The sequence below is a fragment of the Nematostella vectensis genome, chromosome 6, assembly GCF_932526225.1.
Source record: "Nematostella vectensis chromosome 6, jaNemVect1.1, whole genome shotgun sequence".
NCBI lineage: Eukaryota > Metazoa > Cnidaria > Anthozoa > Actiniaria > Edwardsiidae > Nematostella > Nematostella vectensis.
The window spans coordinates 5,991,382-6,013,933 of record NC_064039.1 but is presented as its reverse complement, the minus strand read 5'-3'; the positions used below and the strand labels follow the sequence as shown (position 1 = coordinate 6,013,933).

General features: G+C 37.2%; 4 protein-coding genes across 4 annotated transcripts; 2 read left to right on the top strand and 2 right to left on the bottom strand.

The window, feature by feature from the left end:
* The first annotated feature begins 205 nt into the window (after positions 1-205).
* LOC5521566 (general transcription factor IIH subunit 1-like) lies at positions 206-7,724 on the top strand. The gene is made up of 16 exons (XM_048729290.1): positions 206-386; positions 1,262-1,451; positions 1,558-1,654; positions 1,784-1,849; positions 2,318-2,411; positions 2,637-2,671; positions 2,747-2,870; positions 2,937-3,013; positions 3,786-3,907; positions 3,982-4,063; positions 5,130-5,252; positions 5,356-5,457; positions 5,641-5,731; positions 6,333-6,448; positions 6,714-6,800; positions 7,335-7,724. Exons 1-16 carry the CDS (start codon positions 230-232, stop codon positions 7,422-7,424), a joined length of 1,653 nt encoding a protein of 550 aa, XP_048585247.1. The 5' UTR covers positions 206-229; the 3' UTR covers positions 7,425-7,724.
* Positions 7,725-7,979: 255 nt separating this feature from the next.
* Positions 7,980-10,762, bottom strand: LOC5521436. Its single transcript, XM_001641173.3, has 2 exons — positions 10,045-10,762; positions 7,980-9,418 (listed from the first exon to the last, which is right to left on the bottom strand). The coding sequence occupies exons 1-2, from the start codon at positions 10,154-10,156 to the stop codon at positions 8,109-8,111; spliced, it is 1,422 nt and encodes a 473-aa protein (XP_001641223.1). The 5' UTR covers positions 10,157-10,762; the 3' UTR covers positions 7,980-8,108.
* A 202-nt stretch (positions 10,763-10,964) lies between these two features.
* On the top strand, positions 10,965-20,500 carry LOC5521435 (X-ray repair cross-complementing protein 6). The gene is made up of 23 exons (XM_001641304.3): positions 10,965-11,153; positions 11,815-11,897; positions 11,986-12,090; positions 12,380-12,454; positions 12,646-12,693; positions 12,754-12,808; positions 13,177-13,273; positions 13,808-13,886; positions 14,013-14,036; positions 14,365-14,448; positions 14,711-14,787; positions 16,006-16,089; positions 16,207-16,303; positions 16,635-16,697; positions 16,795-16,846; positions 16,914-17,002; positions 17,615-17,743; positions 17,981-18,092; positions 18,667-18,750; positions 19,104-19,181; positions 19,371-19,483; positions 19,627-19,710; positions 20,136-20,500. Exons 2-23 carry the CDS (start codon positions 11,817-11,819, stop codon positions 20,247-20,249), a joined length of 1,824 nt encoding a protein of 607 aa, XP_001641354.1. The 5' UTR covers positions 10,965-11,153; positions 11,815-11,816; the 3' UTR covers positions 20,250-20,500.
* LOC5521565 lies at positions 20,356-22,125 on the bottom strand. The gene has a single exon (XM_001641172.3). The coding sequence runs from the start codon at positions 22,003-22,005 to the stop codon at positions 21,247-21,249; it is 759 nt and encodes a 252-aa protein (XP_001641222.1). The 5' UTR covers positions 22,006-22,125; the 3' UTR covers positions 20,356-21,246.
* Between the last annotated feature and the right edge of the window lie 427 nt (positions 22,126-22,552).

The following is a 22,552-nucleotide window of genomic DNA, read 5'->3' as shown; positions in this document are numbered from 1 at the left end:
CTATCGTCGTGACGCGTTTCTAAGCGCGCATGGAAGCTGGACAAAAATAGAGCAGAAAGCAGGAGACAGATATTTTACTTATTTATTTATTTATTTATTTATTTATTTATTTATTTATTTTAGATCTATTAGTAAATCCACCCTATTAGAAATTGGACGTGAAATTAAAATTGGGTTTCCTGTGTAATGTTCATGCCGCTGACCAAATATCGCTGTTCTTAATTCCAATATGGCGGCCGTCAGTGAGTCTTCCGTCCTTCTTACAGTAATCAACACAAAATATAAGAAAAATTCCGGAGTATTACAATTGCTTACGAACAATTTAACATGGTCTCCACAAGGCTCCAGCGCGCCCAAGATTGACTGCAAATATTCCGAAATTAAAGGTAAACAATTCACTTATTGCCTTTTTTGTTGGCGCCGGTGGTATCATAAAATCGTGAAATGTTTTTTGTTTTGTTTTGAAGAGGATTAAAAAAGGTTGTCATTTTTAGTGATATATATAGTTGTGATGAGTAGCATAATGCTTAACTGACTTTATAAGAATACGAAGTTATGTATCGCTTATCGGCATATCCATCTCATATCATCTTGGTTTCTTCCATCTTCCATCTCAAAAATACACGTGTACATAAGAAATAAAGATAGGGTCGTCAGTTTATATCATTTTATGTTATATCTATATCAAAGGATGGATTTTTTGTAATACTTATTTTCGACTGGCGAGCAAAAAGAACTTCTGTATACTTCTGTATACCTCGTATTCCATTTCACTTATAAGTTACAACCCATAAGTATTATTTTAGCAAGTCACGAGACCTCTTTCCCAAGAGTGCAGAGGTGCATGCATTCCACAAAAACAGGCCAAAAAATGTTTTTGGCCAAATAATGAAAATCTTCAAAGTTACTCATCATATATACCATTTATGATAATAGGAACATGGTTTTTTCAACACCCAGTAACACAAGATAAAACATTTGTCACAGTGGTATGAAATGCACATATACCACACCATATATTATTGGCCTAAAAGGGTGAGGGCTGTTTTGTAATTAAAAAAAGATATTATCAATTGAAGCTGGATGTTAAGAAATAATCTCCATTGTTAGAGCACATACATTAATTACTTTAATCAAACAAAAACTACAAATTAAAAGGGCATTATTTCCTATTCTAATGTCATTTTACACCATAAGCATATACAGTCTTACTTTAATGTAGCTCTAATGTATTCTAATGTAGCTCTAATGTATTCTAAAGTTCAGCGAATAAGCCCTGAGGGGAGCTCCAAGGTCCAACTACAGGTTGTCCTCCATGACAACAGCTCATATAGCATCCACTTCACCGGCCAGAATGCTAAGAAAGAAAGGGATGATGTCAAGGAATTACTGGCTCAACTTATCCCTGCACATCGCAAAAAGGCCAGCAAGGAATTAGAGGAGAAAAATAGGTGAGGCGGGGCATAGACAAGTCTTAAGTAATCCCCTCCCCACCCCCCACCCCCCACTTTTGGGCAGTTTAAGGGTAACCACAGTTATTTTAATTTTGTTGTTCAGAATGCTGAAGGATAACCCTGAACTGTACCAATTGTACAAGGATCTGGTTGTTAGTGGTGTAATAACCCCAGATGAATTCTGGGCAAATAGAGGACAGGTGAGAACGCTAGTTTCCAATGCTGACAGAATAATAATAATATTATATAGATGATATAATATATAGATACAGATATCCCTTTGCTTTAAACAAAACTTAGATACAATTGATGTTTGGATTTATTTGCAGGACACAGGAGCAACAAGCAAAAGCACTGGTGTAAACCAGAGTATTGGTCTATCCTCTGCGCTACTGGTAAGTGTGAACGATGTATATTGGGAGAGCCTTTTTGGCTCAGCTGGTTCTCCTGTAGTGTTTTAACAAAATTGAGCCTCAGGTTTGATTCCTGCCTCAATCAATTTGAGTTTTTATTTGTCCCCTTTGTTCTTAAGTCTCTGTTCTTGGATTTTTTTTTCTCAGTCAAGAAAAACCAACAATTTAAATATTTTGACATTTCTGTGCCCAATGGTAAGACATGAGTCACATAGCCATAGCTTTGTATGCCTTTATTGCCTTTTTGAACCAACCACATTGTTTTCGTACATTTTTGTGAATCAGCATTAAGCTGATAGGAGAGTGACTATAATTCCAAAGTTATTTAGTTAGTTATTTATTAGATTATTATCTCCAGTCAACAGAAATGCTTATTTTACTATTTGTGAGATATTGTTGTATTTAGAATAAAAGCTAGTTAACTAGATTGTATTGGTTTCTGATTGACAGGCAGACATGCAGCCTGAAAGTTCAGGATGTAATGAGGTCAAGTACAGCCTAAATGCAGACACGATTGAGACAATATTCAGGACATATCCAGCAGGTGAAGAGAAGAATATTGATTTATACAAATATCGTACCAGTTGCTAAAGAAAATAAACTATATTGTTTTAAACCAAAAGCATCTCTAGCCAAGTGGGGGATAAATTTTTACTCGTATCAAAATTTCTCTTCACCTCGAGATAATTCCAAGAGAATTGGTGTCTCTTAACATTATTGTGCACAATAAAAATGCCTGATGCAAACATATTGATTTAATCTTTTGCAGTAAAGAAAAAGCATGAAGAAGTTGTTCCTGACCAGGTAATATTTTATCCGCTCTCTCTTTTTCTTTTGCCTTATTTCCATGCAGTATGTAATATCCTCTGAATGGTCTAGATGACAGAGAAGGACTTCTGGACAAAGTTTTTTCAGTCCCACTACTTTCACCGTGATCGCTCTGCAGAGACGCGCCCAACTGCATCTGACATGTTCACTGAGTGTGCAAAACAGGATGAGAAAGGTACAATTTCAGATCCTTACATATAGTACACTTTATCAATTTCCAATGATCTCTCCTTTTCCATAGAGCAACTTGCAAGTAAACTAAACCTTATAAGTGATCCCATGTTGGATCTGACGGGGGTCTCACCACTACCAGAGGAGGTATGGTATAGGTGGTAGTGGTTATGATAAAGGTGGTGATGTTGGTAGAAATAATGATGATGATGGTAGTAGTAATATTGATGATGATGGTAGTAATGATGATGATGATGGTAGTAGTGATGATGATGATGATGATGATGTTGGTGGTGGTGGTGGTTGTGATGATGATTATTATGATTATGGTGGTAGTAGTGATGATGATGGTGGAAGTAGTGATGATTTGATGATGATGATGGTGGTGTTGGTTGTGATGATGGTGGTGGTGGTGGTAATGATGATGATGATGGTGGTGGTGGTAGTGATGATGATGATGATGATGGTGGTGGTGGTTGTGATGATGATGATGATGATGATGATGATGATGATAGTGGTGGTAGTGATGATGATGATGATGATGGTGGTGGTGGTTGTGATGATGATGATGATGATGATGATGATAGTGGTGGTAGTGATGATGATGATGGTGGTAGTAGTAGTCATGGTGATAGTAGTGATGATGATTATGGTGGTGGTAGTAATGATGACGATGGTGGTGGTAGTGATGATGAAGGTGGTATTAGTGATGATGATTATGGTGGGAGTAGTGATGATGATGGTAGTGGGAATGATGATGACAATGGTGGATGTAGTGATGGTGGTGATGATAAAAATTTTGGTGGTAATGATGCTGATGGTATTTTTTGTGATAAAGATGATGATGTTGGTGGTGATGATGATGATGATTGTGGTGGTAGTTATAATAATGAGTGTGAGATGATCGTCTCCATGACAGGGTTATGGATCAGTGCCTTGTGATGTCCCAGAGCAAGTTTCCAAGAACTCCACCTCCACCCAGTCATTATTTCGCCGCCTTAACCACCACAGCCTCATGGTTCTACACTCCACACCTTCAGCGTAAGGCCTTTGCTTTTGTAAAGTTGTTTGCTCTTTTATAGTTTCTTACATTGTTTCTGGTCTCCATTTTGCAGTTCTACAACTAGCGATGGGATTCCTAATGAAGAAAGGAATGGCACAGTTGATAACCAGCCAGCGGAACCACCTGCAAAAAAGGCAGGCAGAGGAAGTGGCTCTGCTTTAACTTTGATTAAATAATGATTGGATGGAATAGCAAGGGAAACTGAAGTTCCACTTACTAAAACTTACTCACACTCACTTACTATACATCCTTTAAACATTAAGTTAAACATAGTTGTAATTTCATGTTTAAGAACACTTAGGAAAAGTTTATTTATTATCCCGAGGGGGGGGGGTAAGGATACTGTGGGGAGGCCTTGAATAATTTCCTCGAATAATTTCATGGTCTAAAGGGGGGGCCTCGAAAGTGTTTTGATTTTAAAAAGGGGGGTCACTGATTCCTTTGGGTGTTGTCTGTGTCTCTACTATATAACTTGACGAAGTGTCAAATCAGACTTTTTGGTTTAAATACTTGTCTCGATTTGGGGGCAGTTATTTGGCATGCACAATCCAGGAATCAAGGATGCGTATTGACAGGCTCGTACCCAGGGGGGGTGCAGGGAGTGGGGACGCACCCCCCCACACACACACACAATGGCAGAAGGTCCACTTTTGGTTGTTAATAGAAGTGCTATTTGTAGACAAAACTATGAAGCATAAGCTTGATCACTCTGGTATGTAGCCAAATCCAACAATAAACGTCCCGTGGAGATACTGCAAATGCATAAAAAAAATCCTTTTTTGCTTTTTCGGGGACGGCCAGATTTTTATCGGTGGACTCCCCCCCCTCCCCCCGGAAAAATTAGGTCCACTTTCTCAATTTTGCACCCCCAAGAAAAATCCTGGGTATGGGCCATGTTTTATCTATGCAATGCAAACCTGTATAACCTGCATGAATAATTTTGTTAATCCTGAAGGGGGAGAGTTAACTTATTTTATCCCTCACTTTTATCAAAATCCTCACCCCCCCCTCCCCTTTGGGATAATAAATTAACTTTCCCTTATTTATAGATAACACTACTAACACTAGCCAAAACCCTATCTCTAACCCTTTTATTATTATATTGTTACCACACAAGGATCACACTTATTGAAATATCATTTATAAATGTTTAATGTTTGCTACATTGTCTGTTGTCACTCACTCATTGTTCCTTGCTAGACCCGCCTCCGTGAGGTGACCGAGTATGACGACTTACAAGAGCACTCTCCCATTGAGCCCATTTCTCTGAAGATTGTCACCAGAAATAAATACTCAGGAGGCCCTGTTACATTACCTGGCATTGTGAGTTCAGCAATAAATTTTATTCCTGCAAAAGTATTGTACAAGCCATAGTTAGATTGTTTGAAAAAAAACTTGATCGAATCCACATTCTATTTTTTATTAGAATGGCAACACATCTATCCCTGGACATAATGCCGCTGATGTCACCACCGCCATTCAGTACTGCCAGCATGAGGTCAATTCCTGGACGCCAGACCTTACACAGGTGGTGCTGAGATTAGTGACCTTTTGCGTAAAGCACATACAATATTTATTGTCCATTTCTCACTTTGATTTCACAGAAAAAAAGAACCAAAAGCTTTATATTTCTAGGGCCTTATGTAATCTATGTATGCTGCTAGCAGGGATAAAACTCCTGCTATTTTATCTGGTTCCTTTTTTATACCAGGCCCTGTCTAGTGACCAAGCATGCCATGTACTGACGGAGATCTCCCCTGGGGGCTCCCTCATGGAAACCACTTCACAGGCTAACATCCATCGTGAGTATTATAGGCAAAGCCTGTCATCAATAAAAAAGTATTGAGAACGTTAAAAAAGAACAAGTATGTCAGGCACGTACCAAAGGGGGTGTGCAAACAGTGGGTCATTTCTTATTAAGGAATCTTCAAATTCCATGCTTTTTCTATGTTTCCCATGACTGTGCACACCCCCCCCCCTCCTCAGCAAATCCTGGGCACCCGCCTGCCTCTTTGACTGTCAAAAATTGGATAATTTCTTATTAAAGGATTGTTATATGATATTGATACGATATTGATTTGATACCTATGACCGAAGCCCCCCCTCCCCAAGCAAATTCTGTCTATGCACCCGTTTATAAATTGTTAGTGCAATAAGGCACCAAGTGATTTCGCAGATGCATTATTCAAATTCTATGCAAAAAAAGTACTACACATTTATGTTATGTTATGTTATTTATGTTATGCTGCTTTGACGTCCACATAGTCAGCTGCTTTGACGCTAAAGAGCATGTACTGAGCAGACTAAGTAGGAAACAGGGCAAGCTGCATTTGCCATCCATATTAGTGTACAACTGAATACTAAGCTCTAGCCCTTCCTATTGGTGAAACAATTTCATTCCAGATACACTTAGCAGTACCATGAAGTCTGAAGTACTGCAGCAGTACATGGCTCTGACTGAACTTCTGCGTCACTTTTGGTCATGTTTCCCTGTCAAGACAGCATTTCTGGAGGAAAAGGTACCATGCAGAAAATGGATTGCCCCCTAAATGTTCAAAACTATGCACTGAATATAATGATATGGCAAGGGACTTCGTGTTATTTTGGAAAATCATTAAATTTTTAAAAAAATTACTGCGGTTAGCCAAGACTGGCATGATAGTAAACAAGTGAAGCTTGAGCCTCTGGTACCCAGGGTATGGTTGCTGGGACCGTAGCTGTTTATTATTATGCTGAAAGATATTTATGCTCCACTATACAAACGTTTTATTTTTGTATTTTCAGGTTGCCCGCATGGGACAGAGCTTAGAAAAATACCGCAACACTAAACTTGAGCAGTTAAGGGGTAAACTCAGTGAAGGAGATCTGCATGTAAGTGAAGACATCCGAATTTATTGTCTATAATTGTGTACATAGAGGGCAATTACAGGACTGTGTACTTGCAGTATTAAGGGGGTTTCAATGCACTGCCCTGGGTTCCACAGATTCTTGCTAAGCTGAGAACCCATGGTATCAGTGCCTTTTATAACTCTAGATGCTATCTGCTCTCTAGGATTTTGTTATTTTTGTCCAGTTTTGTGGGAAGCAAGGTTGAGCAATTAGGCCCGGGGGGGGGGGCAGTTCTCTTTCACAAAAGACAAAGCATAAGCAAATTGGATAAAAAAAAGGCATTCTGGTATCTTTTAAATCTAAAGTCGAATTTTTTGTAGCTAGATCCAATAACTGTGCTGTTGAGATATTTTAATGGCTGAAAAAAATCCCCTTTTCTTTTTTCTGGGAACAGATTTCTTATCAGAAAACTGTTTTCGAAAATTTTTATCTTTAACAAAACATGCTACCTCGTAAGTTTGATACAACTGTTTTTTTTTTTTTTTACATGTTACAGATGTAATTGTTCTTTTTCAGCTTATAGAACATCTAACCGAAATGTTAGAAGCAGCAACAGCAAAGTATAGATCATGGGAAGGATTGCGTGCAGCAAAGATTACAAGATGACATTAGCCCTTTTTTCTCCTGGCACCATCTTGGATACCAGATGGAGAAAGGTTTTTTTTGCTTTCATTTCTATATCTGTCTGTATTTTTCAATCAGGTCTGGTTGCTAGACCAACCCAATTCCCCTTTACACTGATAATATTTTTACATCCTCTTATAACACTGCTGTAAAAAAAACTTTTTGGATTGTTCTTGATTTTTTGTAGCAGTGTATCTTGAGAAAAGCTTATCGGGTTTTAAACCAGAATCCAGAAGAAATGCAAATACTTCAAAGAAATGTAAATAAAGAAATATTATTTGAGTGGTTATTTTCTTATGCCTATTATGTTGATTACTGTACAAGAGGGTGCTTGTTGCCAAGAATGGACACTGATGGTGAGAACTGAGCTCAGTATAGTTAAGGATAAACAACCTTGAAATGAGAATGACGGACTTTCTTCACTTCCATAAATCTTTCTAAGATTTGTGCATAAAAAACAGTGCAATTTCTTTTGGGACCATAAGTTAATGCCAACAAGTGCAAAGAAAAGTCAGAAAGAAACTCCTGTAGCATGTATAACTTTTATGGCAATTGCTTTATTAAAATATTTCTTTATTAAAAGCAATAACTCAACATTTATTTCTGGAATGTCAAGAAGTGGTACCAGTGGGGAAATTAATAATTAATTTAACATAACAGCAATAGTTAGGTTTCTTGCATTTTTGCTATTCTGTCTAGTAGGACTGGCTTAAGAAGCTGCTCTGTCTGATTAATCCGCAGTTTAAAATGTTCTCTATCAGTTGCACATTGGCACCATTCACTCCTCCGCGCAGCGCGGTAAGCAAAGTCCCAAGTGTACATCACATGGACATCGTCTTCTTCACAAAACTTGACTTTCTTGGTTCCAGTGCCAGCACCGATGGATTTATCTTTGGTTGAATCTATATCAGATCCAGTCGGGTTGTCAAAATCAATGTCACTATCTGTATTATCATAGTCACTATCATTTACATTCAAATATTTGTCATCATCATAATTAAATTCTTGGCCTTGGCTGTTTATATTGTTTAAAGTCATTCCCACAAAGTTTTCTTCTGAGATTTCCTTGCATTTTTTGTGATATTCTTTAGAGTTTGAATTGAAGTCCCCATCAGACATGGAAAAGGCTGGTGTGACTTGTATTGAAATAAAAGTAAAGTCTTGATCTTTGTCCCCATACACTGGACACCAAGTATGAGAATCAAACACAATGAAGTCTTCATCTTCGTCGTCTTCATTACAGACATCACTATCATCTTCAGCTGATGAATCTTCATCTTCAAAGTACGACTCACTAGTTGACTCCGTGTACTCGCTGAGTCCAACATACATCCTAATAAGTCTCCCCTGTCTGTCATAGCAACAGTCTGAGACATACAAGGTCACCCCATCCTCATCAATGCATTTACAGTTGGACTCAACACTCTGGTGTGACCTGTACCCAGAGTCTATGCTTGCAGCACTGCTGTTCGACTTCTCATTGAAGCACGAAAAGTTCATGTTTTCTTGTTTTTTAGGTGTTACCTTTTCTAAGTAGTGTGAATACATGTCCTTGCAGTTATGTATTTTTTCTGAGACTGCACTTGCTTCATTTTTGGTGTGACTACCTAAAGGGTGTTGCTGCAACACCGTGGGTTGGATGGACTGATCAAACTCCTTGAACACAAAGGGGATGCAAGCCAGTGGGCAGGACTTGCGTGACTCAGGACTGTATTGTTTCAATGAATCAACTGTTGTAGTTTCGCACATCCTTGTAAAAGAGCAGATACTTTGCTGTGTGTTTTGACTTATCCCGTGGAGTTTTTGGTTGTAGGATTGAGCAAAAGAAGTTATCTGTCCATCTGTCCATGTTTTCCAGTGGCAGTGATTTGAGTTGGCTGTGATGGTACAATGCATCTCACAACATGAAAAATAACTGTTCATGTCAACAGAAGTTTCATCCTTTGTTGGTAAATAGACATGAGCGATTGTGATACCTGGAAATGAGAAAATAAAATAGTATTAGAGTTTATTCCTAGAACATTTCAATTGATTTTTTAATTGCATGTTAAAAACAAACATTACAACAATGGAAGGAAAATAGATTTCTAACTTTCTTCTTTATTGATATTGAGCCTGGTCATTCATGGAAATTTTATTACTATAAACAAACTTATAATAATGTTGTGTATACCCCATCTGTGGAATCATTTATATCACTAGTATAGGATGAATATTTGGAGATAAAAAAAATCCAAGAAATCATTTGCTATAAACAGATTTAAGCGTGTTTTAAACTTGCTTATGCACGTTATCATCTACATGGCTGTTTACATCAGCTTGCTGCTGTTTGGTAATTATCAAAAGCGATACAAAACACAGCAAAAATAATTTTTAAGCCACTAAAATAAATAGCCACATTTCATGGTTTTAAAAATATGATGAAATACTCAAAATATAATCACAACAACATCTTCCAATAGAAATTAAAATGTACTCAGCCAACAAGATTTTTTTTACACGGACAGGGACTGAAATTAAGATGGCCAAAATGCAATGACGAAACAGTTTCTACTTCGTGCAATTTTATCCGAAAATTGCACATCTCATTACTAGCCCTTACCTTTAATCAAACAGACAAATTGCTGTGTCAGTCTGGTTAGCAGAGGCAACGACCAAATCGCCCATAACCCCACAACCATCTCTACAACACCATCGAACAACTGTTCAAACATGGTGGTCCCAGCTTCTTCTTATTCCCTTCTCGTATTATACCAGTATTAAAATATATCTCTATATTCTGTATTAGTTAAGTTCCTTCTTGGTTGCAATAAAATTCCCGAAGTACTCTGTTTACGTTCGGGTAAATTCGAATCTCTTTTTGCCTTCTGTGATTTTTAGCACTCCTAGCGATGTCAAATCTTGTTAGAATATGTTTTCCCAATTCTTCGTTTAAATCCGCGCAATCCATAATGTCTCTGCTTTTCTGTTGGTTGTGTTGTGTTGGTAATTAACCAACAACGCAGGCCGGTCGTGTTTTTATACCTGCCCTTGATTGAACGTGATTACTAAAAATAACGAAAAGGATGATGCAATTCTAAAATGGCGGCCGGAGGTGGGGTGGCTGATTCGGGGCACGAACTCCGATTTGACCGGTTTTGTCGAAACCGATTACCGTTTTTTTCGGTCCAGAAGACTCCGTCGTGTCTTATTTTTGATGTTATAAACTCTTTGCCAAGGATTTTGTAGTGAAGCAGGGTAAATAAGACACTTTTCTGCGCGAAATTCTGGCCCCTTTCAGCCACCACCTGGCCTTGCGAATCAAGAGACCGGTGAAGAGTGAAGAGGAGTGACGCGGGAAAACCGAATATGAGTTACTTCCGGCGGAAATAGAAACTAGAGATTATACCATAACATTATATGCGCCTTATTGCAGTATATCTAAAATCCCCATATGCCGAAGAAACGAGTTCTAAATATAAGTTTGTCCAGGGGAAGTCCATTGTGCTATATGATAAGATGAAACCGAATATTTAGCGTAAAAAAACATATTTAAATTACGGGTTAGCTATGCTTTGTTTTACCGCGAGAGACTGGTAAATCTTCGCGGGGAACTTCGATTTTTCTTGTAGCTCGGCCATTTTCAGTAAAGAATCAGAAGACATCGTCTTTTTCACAGGCGTGCCTTATTCTGTTTCCATTCGATTTTCAGCGAGCCTCATAATTGTGCAGGTTTGTAGTTCCTATGGTTGTAGTTTCTATGTTTCTTTGGTGTTCACGAATGTTTCTCTTGTCTGCAGTATTTTGTGATGTACAGTGTTGTTTGGCTGAGGGTGAGGTTTCTCTTCCTCAGAACGTTTTTGTATTTTGCTTTTTTAACGTTCGTTAGAAAGCAACACTACTAGTTAAAGAGATTCATTCCATTTAAACCTTCCCTCTATCATTTAAAAAGGAAGAAATTTAAACGGTAGCTACTTTAGGAAGATCTGGATAAGAGATGTTTTTTTTTTTCATTTTTCAAATTGCAGACCAAAACCCCAGTTTTTTCCCCACCACCCATCGCAAATATAATTGTTTCCCCATTTTCTGTTATTATAGGTCTCCTTTTGTCTCTTTTAATCCCTGATGATCTGAATTTTATTCTTAAAATAATACCAGGGGTAGAAACCTACTACCCAAGAAATACCCTACCCTGCGCTCTAAACCCCCTCCCCCCCCCCCAAAAAAAAGGTAGACTCACTGCAGATCCCCCCCCTTCCATCTCATGCTAAAATCCCCTTAAATGACCCCTGTGGTTGCAAATATCAACATTGTTTGAAAAAATGAAGTCTCAAACTGGTTGTGCAGTTCTTCTGCTTTTTTGTCTCACATAACCGTTGATTCCCGTTAACAGGCATGGCTTTTGATAACTTTGGTTCAGCCATGAAGGACCTGTTTGATTTTGAAGATGGTGAAGAGGAAACAGAAACTTCTCAGGTAATTTTCACAGTCATCATCACAAGAGAATATTGGTTTGAATATATATCATGGTATTTCCAATCATGTTATTATTCTGATATTAAAGGAGAGTGGTTGGCAAGGGAAGGACTGCCTCCTCTTTGCGATAGACTGCTCACCACTGATGTTCAAGCCTGTCAACGGAGAAATTCCATTCCAACTTGTCATCAAGGTATGTGTTTACTTAAAGAAGGCCAATCATGCCGCAACTTTATGCTCCCGCTCAATGGCAAGTCACACAAAGCAGCTAATTCAAGCAAGTAACCAAGATATTTTCAATCAAATATCCTCAATAACATATCAGACTTCATTCGTACAATGTTATTTTGAAGTTTCCTTGCAAATAAATCCCTGTTTTTTCAGTAATAAACAATGACAAAGGAGTGGATGATTGACATTCTTTAAGTGTGGTGTTCACCTAGTGCATACCTGATTTGACCTGCTTAAAATATTTTTTATAGTGTGCTATTAATGTACTGAAGAACAAGATTATCAGCAGTGATAAGGATTTGATGGCCATTGTCTTCTTTGCAACAGTGAGTTATAATTGCTCTGATACTGTTCATGTTTTCTTGACATGAAAAGTCTACACGACTTGCACCCGAGCAACTGCGCCATACAAGGCCCCACCTGTTGGATCCGCAACATTTTTGATGATTATCAAACAAGCATTGTAACAACAATAACTTATCTTTACACTTATCTAACACTAATATTTTATAATCAGGAGAAGCATAAAAACAAGACAGACTTCAAGCATGTCTACATTCTTCAGGTAAATTATTATGCTAAATTTCCTTTTTCTTTCATTGAAGGCTAATTCCTTATTTTTTAGGAGCTGGATCAGCCAGATGCATCACGCATCCTTGAACTTGAAAAGTTCTTAGAAGGTAAATAAAGTCTTAAGAACTTTTTAATAAAAGTATAATTCTAAATCAAAACAATTATAGTGGAAAGTATAGTGGAGTCTCATTGAAGACAAAATAAAGCTTCAACCATAGGCTGGTTTTCAAATAACCACACTTGATTACTGCTCAATTAACCATATGATCAGAACTGCTAATTCCATGTAGTCAAACTGGGCCGTTTCAGCACAAGTTTCCTGTTTAATATATCATATGGATCAATCGAAAGTTAACATAAAACCCACATGAATTCTGTTTTATTGTTTTGTGTGTTTTATTTATCAATCACACATGATGATGAACCACTGGGTGGTAAACAGAGTGAAACATGGTTTGTCTTCTCTATCTTGCAGATGATAACTGTAATGATTTTAGCAGTAATTTTGGACACAACACTGGGTTTTCTCTGAGTGATGTTCTATGGACGTGCTCCAACATATTTTCTCAATGGTATGAAATCCTTGTACAGTACATACAAGTATATTTTTCAGGTTTTCTCAATGGTATGAAATCCTCTTACAATACCTACAGTGTATCCAACATGTTTTCTAAATGGTATGAAATCCTTGCACCATTCCCATATCAACATGTTTTCTTAATGTTATGAAATCCTTGTACAATACCTACAGTATATCCAACATGCTTTCTCAATGGTATGAATTACTTGTGTTGCTAAACACCTCATGACTCCACAACATTTTAATCATGATGAGACGAATATTGTTGTGTGTACGTGTACAGTACATACCACGGAAAACTATGGGAAATTTGTTAAATCCAACATGTTTTTTCAATGGCATTTAATCCTTGTATAATACCTATTTATCCAATGTCTTAATGGCATGAAATCTTTTACCTTTATCCAATGGTATGGGATCCATGTTCAGGATGATTACAGTATGTCCCAACAACCAGGTAGTAAGATATCATCACATGGATGAATTTTTTAAAAAATAAGCTAATAAGCTAATTACATTTTTATAGCACGCAGAAGGTTAGTCACAAGAGAATTATGCTGTTTACAAACTGTGACCATCCTCACATTGATGACCTTCATCTTCAAGTATGTTTTCCTTTGTTATGGAATGTGAACCTCCTAGTTCACTTTCTCTTTATTTACCGACAAAAATCTCTGTCTTTATTTTATCTACTTGTCATTAATCTATTGTTGCCATACTTTAAATCGCAGAAAAGAGCAAAGACTAAGGCAGAGGTAAGATTGTTATCTGTTCATAATCCTCTACCATCACTCTTATTATCATCAACATCATTGTTGTCATCATTAATAATATCATTGCCATATTACCATTATGACTGCCTTTATTTTCAACATTATTAATTATCATTATCAATGCTGACAACAATGTTGTCATGACCATCATGTTTCCATAAATATCATCATTGTTATTGTCCTCATTGTGTCATTATAACCCAAGTGTTATTATATGTTTTAATGCCCGCCATTACTTATCATAATCATCATCATTGCCTTTGTTATCATATCCATGGACATTTGTCATCATGCTGAGCATATCTCCTAGGATTTAAGAGAAGTTGGTATTAACATTGAGCTGCTGAGCATGCTGCCTGCTGGAGGCTCGTTTGATCCCAGTGCATTCTACCAGGTACAGTAAGCAAATTTTGACCCATGTTTGTCTCCGTCCTGTCTGTCTTGATCCCTGCCCCTGAGACACACCCATCACTGCTGTTGCAATACTGTAATGCATGTATCAATGTAAATCCATGGACGGTACTTTTCGACAATTGCTTGACTCTGTCTCGTCTGTCTTGACCCCATCCATGAGACAATGTACCCATATCTGTCTCTTGCCGTAATTTGACGGAGGTGCATATATGTAGTTCTCTATATCCATCCATTTATTGCAGGACATTGTGGTATTTGAAGAAGACGAAGATGGTAGAATATCAAACGCTGCTGAGAAATTTGAAGAGCTCTTACGCAGGTATTGTGAAACCATGTGTTGGGACCAACAGACTCTGGACTGGACTTATATGCTGAGTCCAGTCAAGGTTTTAGAAGATACATTAATTAACATTGTGTTATCATAAAGCAGATCAAAATTTTACAGAAAGTGTGGATTTCTCTTTCATCTGTACCTGTGGAACTGACTGAGTGTCCCTTGCCATGATAACGAGGTGTTCTTATTTAATTGGGTCTTGATTTTCATTAATAGCGAGTTGTCCTTATGTAAAGGACAAAGTTAAAAATGGCCTTTGTCCATCTGGGATTAGTGATTTGTTTTCTAAAAAAAAACACGAACTATAATTTAAGATTGTCCGATTTCGTTATACCAAGATTTAATACAGTCACTTACGGGAAACATTCCCTAAGATATATGGGGGCTAAACTATGGAATAGCCTACCTAGGGCAGAAAGATCAATTGACAGTTTAAAAAGTTTTAAAGTGACTATGAGAAAAAAGGATTTCGAATTTATAGAAAATTGTAAGGGCTGTGCCCTATGTTCCACATGATAATTTTTAAATCTAGTCAATTTTTTTTCATAATTTCATATAGATTACAATCAATTTACATGTATTTATATATATATATATATATATTTATTTAGCTTTATCAGTAAGAATCTACAATTTTAAATTTTTAATAATCAGTATAATTTTTATAATTTTATCTTTTTTTGTGTCCCCCAATTAGTAGGGGTTTTATCCCCGGCTAGAGGTTGTTTATGACACTTTAATAAAGTTTCTATCTATCTATATCTATCTAATTGGATACTGCTTTCCCTTAATAACGAGTTGTTCTTATTTAATTGAGTACTGCTTTCCATTAATAACAAGTTGTTCTTATTTAATTGAGTACTGCTTTCCATTAATAACAAGTTGTCCTTATGTAATTGGATAGTCCTTTCCCTTAATAGCAAGTTTTCCTTATTTAATTGGGTACTTCTTCCCTTAATAGTGAGTTGTTTTTATTTAATTGGATACTCCTTATCCTTAATAACAATTTGTCCTAATTTAATTGCATGTCCCTTGCCCTTAATAATGAGGTGTCCTTTTTTAATTAGATACGCCATGCCCTTGATTGGGTATCCATACTGTGGGGTTCTACCATCATATAATAAATCTGTAAGGGATGTTACAGGGACCTGACATTAAAGGAGACATTTTTATCTGAGGTAATATTTTCTTTTCTTGCTGTAGAGTTCAAAAGAAAGATCACAAGAAAAGGTCAATGGGAAGTATACCATTCACAATATCAGAGGGTGTTGAGTTTGGAGTGAACATGTGAGTAGCACATTCAACTCTTTAGAAATCTCTTGTTTGCGAAATTGAATAGTGTGATATTCTGAAGATGAAACTTATACAGTCTTAACTTGTTATTTGTTTCCCTTTTTATGTTAGATTTAATCTGTGCCGATCAGCTACAAAATCCAGCTATGTTAATCTCGACAGTCGGACAAATGAAGATTGCCAAGTCCACACCAAATACATTTGTAAGGTATGTTGGTTTTAAAGTAAAAAGAATTATGTTATTGGCAACATCTGTAAACCACATATAAACAGATGTGTGTGCAGGGTGTGTTCACACTCCTCTTCAACTGCCCAATAGTGTATTATGCATTTTTCATATGCATTTTCCATAAAACGACTGTGCACCCCTACCCCCAAGGAAATACTGGGTATACACATGATATAAAACACCTATTTGATGTAAAAAGGATACTAATTTTTTTTCAATCCCTCAATCCGATGAGCCCCCCCCCCCTACCCTAAGAAGGGTTATTAATTAAGAGCTATTGTGATCTGTGTGTGTATTTTTTGTTATTCAGGATACTGGTGCCGAGCTGATGCCAACAGATATAAAATTCTATCAGAAGTTTGGTGGAGAGAAGGTTAAGTGATACTGTAGTTAGTAACTATGGTGATACCAATTAAGTTGTCTGCACTGGCCTTTGTAACTAACTTTTTTTTATTTTCATTCAAATGCAGATAATATTTGAAAAGGAAGAGGTAGCTTCCATGAAGAAATTTGGTGATCCTGGTATGTTTTTTTTTTCTCACTGTTAGTATACTATGTGGAGTTTGTAATACCATGTGTATCCATCTAGGCTTGCTACTGATGGGGTTTAAGCCTAGGGTAACACTGAAAAGATTCTACCATGTAAAGCCAGCACACTTCATATACCCAGATGAAAAGGTAAAAGGAAAGCTACTGTACATGTGTTATAATGCCCTATTAAGTAATCATATTTATTCTGACTCACTCTACACTCTATCTGTCTTTACACTCTACATCTTGGTGTTATTGTTTTTATTTATTTATTTTTTTTATTTGTCACATATTCGCTGTTTTTATTATTGTTTTTTTTTTACATTGTTTTAATCTGTGTGTATATCATTATTGCTTTTTTGTTATTGCAATTGTGCTTTTTATGTGTTATTGTTATATGAGGTTTTTTTAATTTGATGTTTCTATATGTAAATAATAAATAAATATAGCATTTATATAGCGCTTATACAAACCATGTAGGCGCTTCACATTTAAAATCCTGTTATGTATTAAGAACGTCAATTCCTGGAGAATTGAGGAACACAAGCTTCTTGTATGCTCACATACGTTCAACTAGTCAAATTCAGGGCTGAGAAACAAAAAGATCTATCCATGTCTTGACCGGGAATCGACCCCGATTCAGCAGAGGCGAGAGGCCCCATATGCTGACGCGCTAACACACTGGGCCAATCTTGATTCCACACACTGGGCCACCCGTGATGTAATCCGTGATGTAATCGTTATTTGTTTTTATTGCAGTCAATCACAGGTAGTACCACACTTTTTTCTGCCCTTTTGACCAAATGTCTGGATAGAGATGTTGTTCCTATTTGCCGGTACATCCCAAGAGGCTCAGCAGCCCCAAGTTTTGTTGCACTTCTCCCTCAGGTATATATAAAATTATTAGTTATATTATTATTTTATTTACATTATTATGATGTTTATTTATTTATTATTATATTTATTAGTAATAGGTACATAAAACGTAATGTTCATCCACTGTACACCAAACAATGGAATTGAATCTGCCACGTTTTCATCATTATGGAAGACATGAACATGGTATTCTAAATTCTAGGTGGTAGCAGTTGGAAAAATTGTCATTTTAATGCATTATTGGTTTAGGAAGAGGAGTATGATGACAGTAATGTTCAGGTGACTCCACCCGGATTCCATGTTATCTTCCTTCCGTTTGCTGATGATATGAGGAAACTCAAATACCCCAAGAAACCAGAAGGTATGAACCATGCTATGTATGAACCATTGATGAACTCTTTCTAGGTGGGTTGGGGGTCAAGCCAGATAATAACACTGGTTGGCATAGCCTGTGCTATGCCAGCTAACTGAGGGTGGATGAAAATATATGAGGCTGGATGCGGTTGACTGTTGGCTGATATAGAGTCACTGTGTGCCAAATGATTATATTATTAACTGTAGTATCATTGAAAAAAAAACTAAAGAATACCTTTTTTCATGCAAATATTTCACACACTCTTTTAGTCTGAAATTTTGAGGTCGCTGAAAAAAAATGTATTTGCAGGGAATTTAATTTTTCAAAGTTCAAGTGAAATTCAAGTGACTTTCCTTTTTACCAAAAAAATGATGTAGGGTAGGGTAGTCTTACAGTAAGGTAGAAGCGAGTATTATTATTATTATAAGATGTCCATTAGTATTATTTTTCTATATCCATTAAATTTCGCAAGATCAAAGTTTGTGAAATTTTTAAGCAGAATCAGGTATTTAAGGATAATAACCAGGTGAACGTAACAGTGAAGGTGGCACATTACCATCTTTTTCTACCTGTTTCCTAGTATCGGAAGACCAGATTGAGAAGGCTCAGAAAATAATAAGAAAGCTGCACTTCACATTTGATAGCACATCATTTGAGAACCCAAGTAAGTTCAAGCCATTTTATATGTTAATTCAAAATGACTCCCCTCCAATAACTTAAAGCCGCATTGTCACCAGTTTACTTCCGGTCGATTACCTAACAATATCAGATGATTTTTAATGGAAAACACGAAAAATATTTCAAAATATTAAAAGCAGTGTGTCTATTGGAAGTTTCTTTTAGGATGTGATTGATAATTTAGAGCGGATGGCCTGTTAATATCTTGGATTCTAATAGATTCTTTTGTTTTTTAATGGTTGAGGTTTTTGTCAGACCTCTGAAAGTAAACTGGTGACAATGCGGCTGTAATATAATCAAAGTAACCACCCCTTTGGGCTAATTCACCTCTTTGCTCAGCTCTTCAGAAACACTTTAACAGTCTTGAGGCTCTTGCCTTGGACAGAGATGCCCCAGAAGAGGTTAATGACTTGACAGGTAAGACTGATGCATTTAATGAGTTTTGAAAGTACCAAGCAAAACTGTGCCATTTTGTGCATCTTGTGTAAAATAGATCTTTCTCTTGATTTTAAAGGGTTTTTATATGAATATAAGAATAACAATGCAATGAATCAAGGGAAGGATCGAAGTGGATATTATTATATCCTGAGTGTAATTTGGTTTCAGTCCCTGATGTTGAGCGAATTGACCGCAGAGCTGGTGAACTTCTACAAGAATTCAAGGAACTTGTTTATCCTGAAAACTATGATCCCGAAGCAAAGGCTGGAGCAAAGCGAAAGGTTAAAATTTCATTTAAAAATAACACCATGAATGTGCTCTAATCCTGCCTTCTTCAGACCAGGAGAGACCAGGGCTCTTGGTATTGGTGATTTGCTTCTAGTCAAATTAATTACAAAACTTAAGATAGTGTTATTGACTTAAGGCTGGTGCTGCTGGAGGTGCTGCCAAGAGAGGCAAACAAGATGGTCAGCCTGTGGATATCAGACAGGAAGCACTTAGTGGGAGGGTAGGTACCAGATCTTGAGGGGTGTGTGTGTGTGTGGTGGGGTAATTAGAGGGTAGGTACCAGGTCCAGGTCTTGGGGGGTTTATGTGTGTGGAGGGGGGTTATTAGAGGGTAGGTACCAGGTCTTGAGGGGTGTGTGTGTGTGGAGGGGGTGGGAGGTGTGGTTTAATGAGATATTAAACTGAAAAATCAAATAATTCAAGTAGGATTTAATGGTTCTTGAAAGTCAAAATAAATAAATAATATCTTGTCTAACTGATAAAAATATATGTCCCTTTTCCCCTAAAAAGTTATAAGTCAAAGAATAAGTTACCTCCTTTATCTGGTCTTACATCAGTGCCCTGACACTCTGATCATTGTGATAAATACTAGTAATAGTTGATAAAAGGAAGGGTAATTTTTCTCATATTATTATTCTTATTTCAGTTGTCAAAACTCACTGTCCCAGTTCTACGTGAATTTGCAAAACAAGAAGGGATCAAATGTGGGACAAAAAAGGCGGATCTGGTCGATGCTATAAACCGTCACTTTGGGGTCTAGATATCATCTTTTTTACCCAAACCTTAAATCAAAAGGAGTGAGTGAAAGGCAATCGTGCACTTAACATAGGACACAGATTTTGTTGGTGATAAAAAAAATATAGTGGTTGTAGGTAGTGATAATTTTATTAAAACCTGATTTTCCTTACAGAACACACAATATTCTCTGCTTGTAAATAGGTAAATTTAAAATTGAAATGCTGTACATGAATTTGTAAAAAAATATTGACTTGGCACAAGAATTTTCAACCAGCTGTTTGTTGCCTTCATTGCAAAGTAAAGTCAGTAATATCATAGTATAGTATCAGAGTAATATCAAAAGCTGATCTCTATACTACCCCTCAGAGATTGTATCCTCACTGTATTTAGTCTTATTCCATTTTTGTCAAACATGACTAAAAAGCTTAAGACAATCAATGGTATCCTTATCAAGGTCCATGGAGATTGTCACTCCCTTTCACTTCAAACATGCTGTGATGATTTGGCTGATTGTCATTGGGCGAGAGAAGTCTGGAGGCTCTGGTTTCCTGGGTACTCCAAACATATTTGCACCATATATACTTTATATCAAATGCTTGAGGTTGGTTTATTTTATAAGGGGTTTTGAAGAGATAAAAAATCGAGAAGGTAACTCTTAATATTATTTCAATCTCTCATAAGGGGCGGTGTGCAACCCACATCCCCTCCCCTGTAATTGCCACTGTTATTCTGTGATGTGTAGCACTTCCCATGAGGCTCTTTAGAGGTAGGATTTATCCCAGGAGGCTTTCAGTATTCTAGGGAAGGGGCATCCATTCAGGGGTTTCCAAGCTGACATGGATACTCTAACCCCAGGTTTATCATAAGGTCTGGTGTCTTAGGCCAGGCAGATTCTTAAACCATTCTTCTGTGGGTCCTGCACTACTGTTATTCAGATGTTGGTGATCTAGTATAAGGTCTGGTGTTTTGGCTGGCAGACCTCTTACTCTAGCTCATACACATTCCATCAAACTGTATTTCTAAGGGGGTGGTTTTCTCCCTCTTAGACCATCCTTCCAGGGGGTACCATACCGTTGATACTCGGACCCAGGTGATCCGGTATAAGGTCTGGTGTTTTTCGACACATAGCTGTAAGAGAGCTTTTGTTCATCCTCTTCTTGGTCATAGTTAAACCGGTGTGGGTACCGTCGGAATGTCTGTGGGGGGACAATTTCCCCCTCCCAGTTAAGGGGAGGGGCCCTGCACTCGCTTCGAATCTTCATTTGTCTGATCCGAAAATCTTGCGAATTCTGTAGTTGACGAGCGATTCGATTGCGCTTTCTCTCAGTCAATTTTGCCTCACCTAAGAATTTATCGTAAGTGTTGTCACCTATCCTTGAAGGATGCGGTACTTTTAAAGGGTATATATCAGCAATGTTACCACGCACATGGTGATCTGTTTCCATGTCTATCAGCCGAGCGTCTCCCTGCTTCAGAATTCGTTCTTTTGGCTGGGGGCTGAGTGTTTTCGAACTCTCTGCTGCGCTCTGCTTTGATCGAACGAACTTAAAATTCTTCCACATATTGCTGTTATATTGCTCGTCCTTGTGCTCTATATTGGTCGTATCTAGCTCGGTGATATCCAACCAAAGGCGCTGTTGAACAGTGTTTGTTGTTCTATGTGGTAATAAACATGGCGCCTGTCGAACAAAGCTTCTCGTGTCCATTAAAACCTCAGGGACGGGTTGCCTCCGAACAGGGATCCCGAATGTCTTCCTTGATCTGGGTAAAAAAGCCATTGTCTATCAAAATCATCAAATAAAATCCCCGTTTTGCGACTCCATAATCTTCGTTTCATGAGGAAAGTAATTAGACTGACCAAAAAGCTTGTCGTTGTTGCTAGGACCGGGAGCCCTGTGGTATCTACCTTACAACGGAAACGGAAGTAGGTTTTCCGAACATTCGATAAATTATTGAGAAAAGGTAAAAGAGTGAAATTCCAGGAATATAAGCTGTTTCTTTCTTTTTTCAACTTGGAAGTGTTGTGAGCCCCGAAGGATTTAAGACAGTCACTTTGAATACACGTTTAATCGACATTTTATATACATATTCTTAAATTGCATATAGATATTATAACTTAGAACTTACTATATTAGAATTTTTTCTATCAGTAGTGTATATTGTAGTGTATATTGTTAATTGTAAGTATCTTACAGAAGAAGAGCCTCTTAATTGTTGGAATCTGTAATAAACCATTATTATTATTATTATTTTTATTAAAGTTTTGTTAAATAAGAGTGTTCTTTATTTTGTTTTGTTATTTTTCAGAAAGTAAATTAGGGGACT

What these genes read in the sequence shown, in the direction of transcription:
- LOC5521566 (XM_048729290.1), top strand. Translation starts at nt 230, where the DNA reads ATGGCGGCCGTCAGTGAGTCTTCCGTCCTTCTTACAGTAATCAACACA. An exon ending in GTCTATCCTCTGCGCTACTG is followed by an intron (nt 1,850 to 2,317) that starts GTAAGTGTGAAC and finishes TCTGATTGACAG; the next exon opens with GCAGACATGCAGCCTGAAAG. An exon ending in CGGAACCACCTGCAAAAAAG is followed by an intron (nt 4,064 to 5,129) that starts GCAGGCAGAGGA and finishes GTTCCTTGCTAG; the next exon opens with ACCCGCCTCCGTGAGGTGAC.
- LOC5521436 (XM_001641173.3), bottom strand. Translation starts at nt 10,156, where the DNA reads ATGTTTGAACAGTTGTTCGATGGTGTTGTAGAGATGGTTGTGGGGTTA. An exon ending in ATTTGTCTGTTTGATTAAAG is followed by an intron (nt 9,419 to 10,044) that starts GTAAGGGCTAGT and finishes TCTCATTTCCAG; the next exon opens with GTATCACAATCGCTCATGTC.
- LOC5521435 (XM_001641304.3), top strand. Translation starts at nt 11,817, where the DNA reads ATGGCTTTTGATAACTTTGGTTCAGCCATGAAGGACCTGTTTGATTTT. An exon ending in AGGAAACAGAAACTTCTCAG is followed by an intron (nt 11,898 to 11,985) that starts GTAATTTTCACA and finishes CTGATATTAAAG; the next exon opens with GAGAGTGGTTGGCAAGGGAA. An exon ending in GTTGAGTTTGGAGTGAACAT is followed by an intron (nt 16,090 to 16,206) that starts GTGAGTAGCACA and finishes TTTTTATGTTAG; the next exon opens with ATTTAATCTGTGCCGATCAG.
- LOC5521565 (XM_001641172.3), bottom strand. Translation starts at nt 22,005, where the DNA reads ATGGCTTTTTTACCCAGATCAAGGAAGACATTCGGGATCCCTGTTCGG.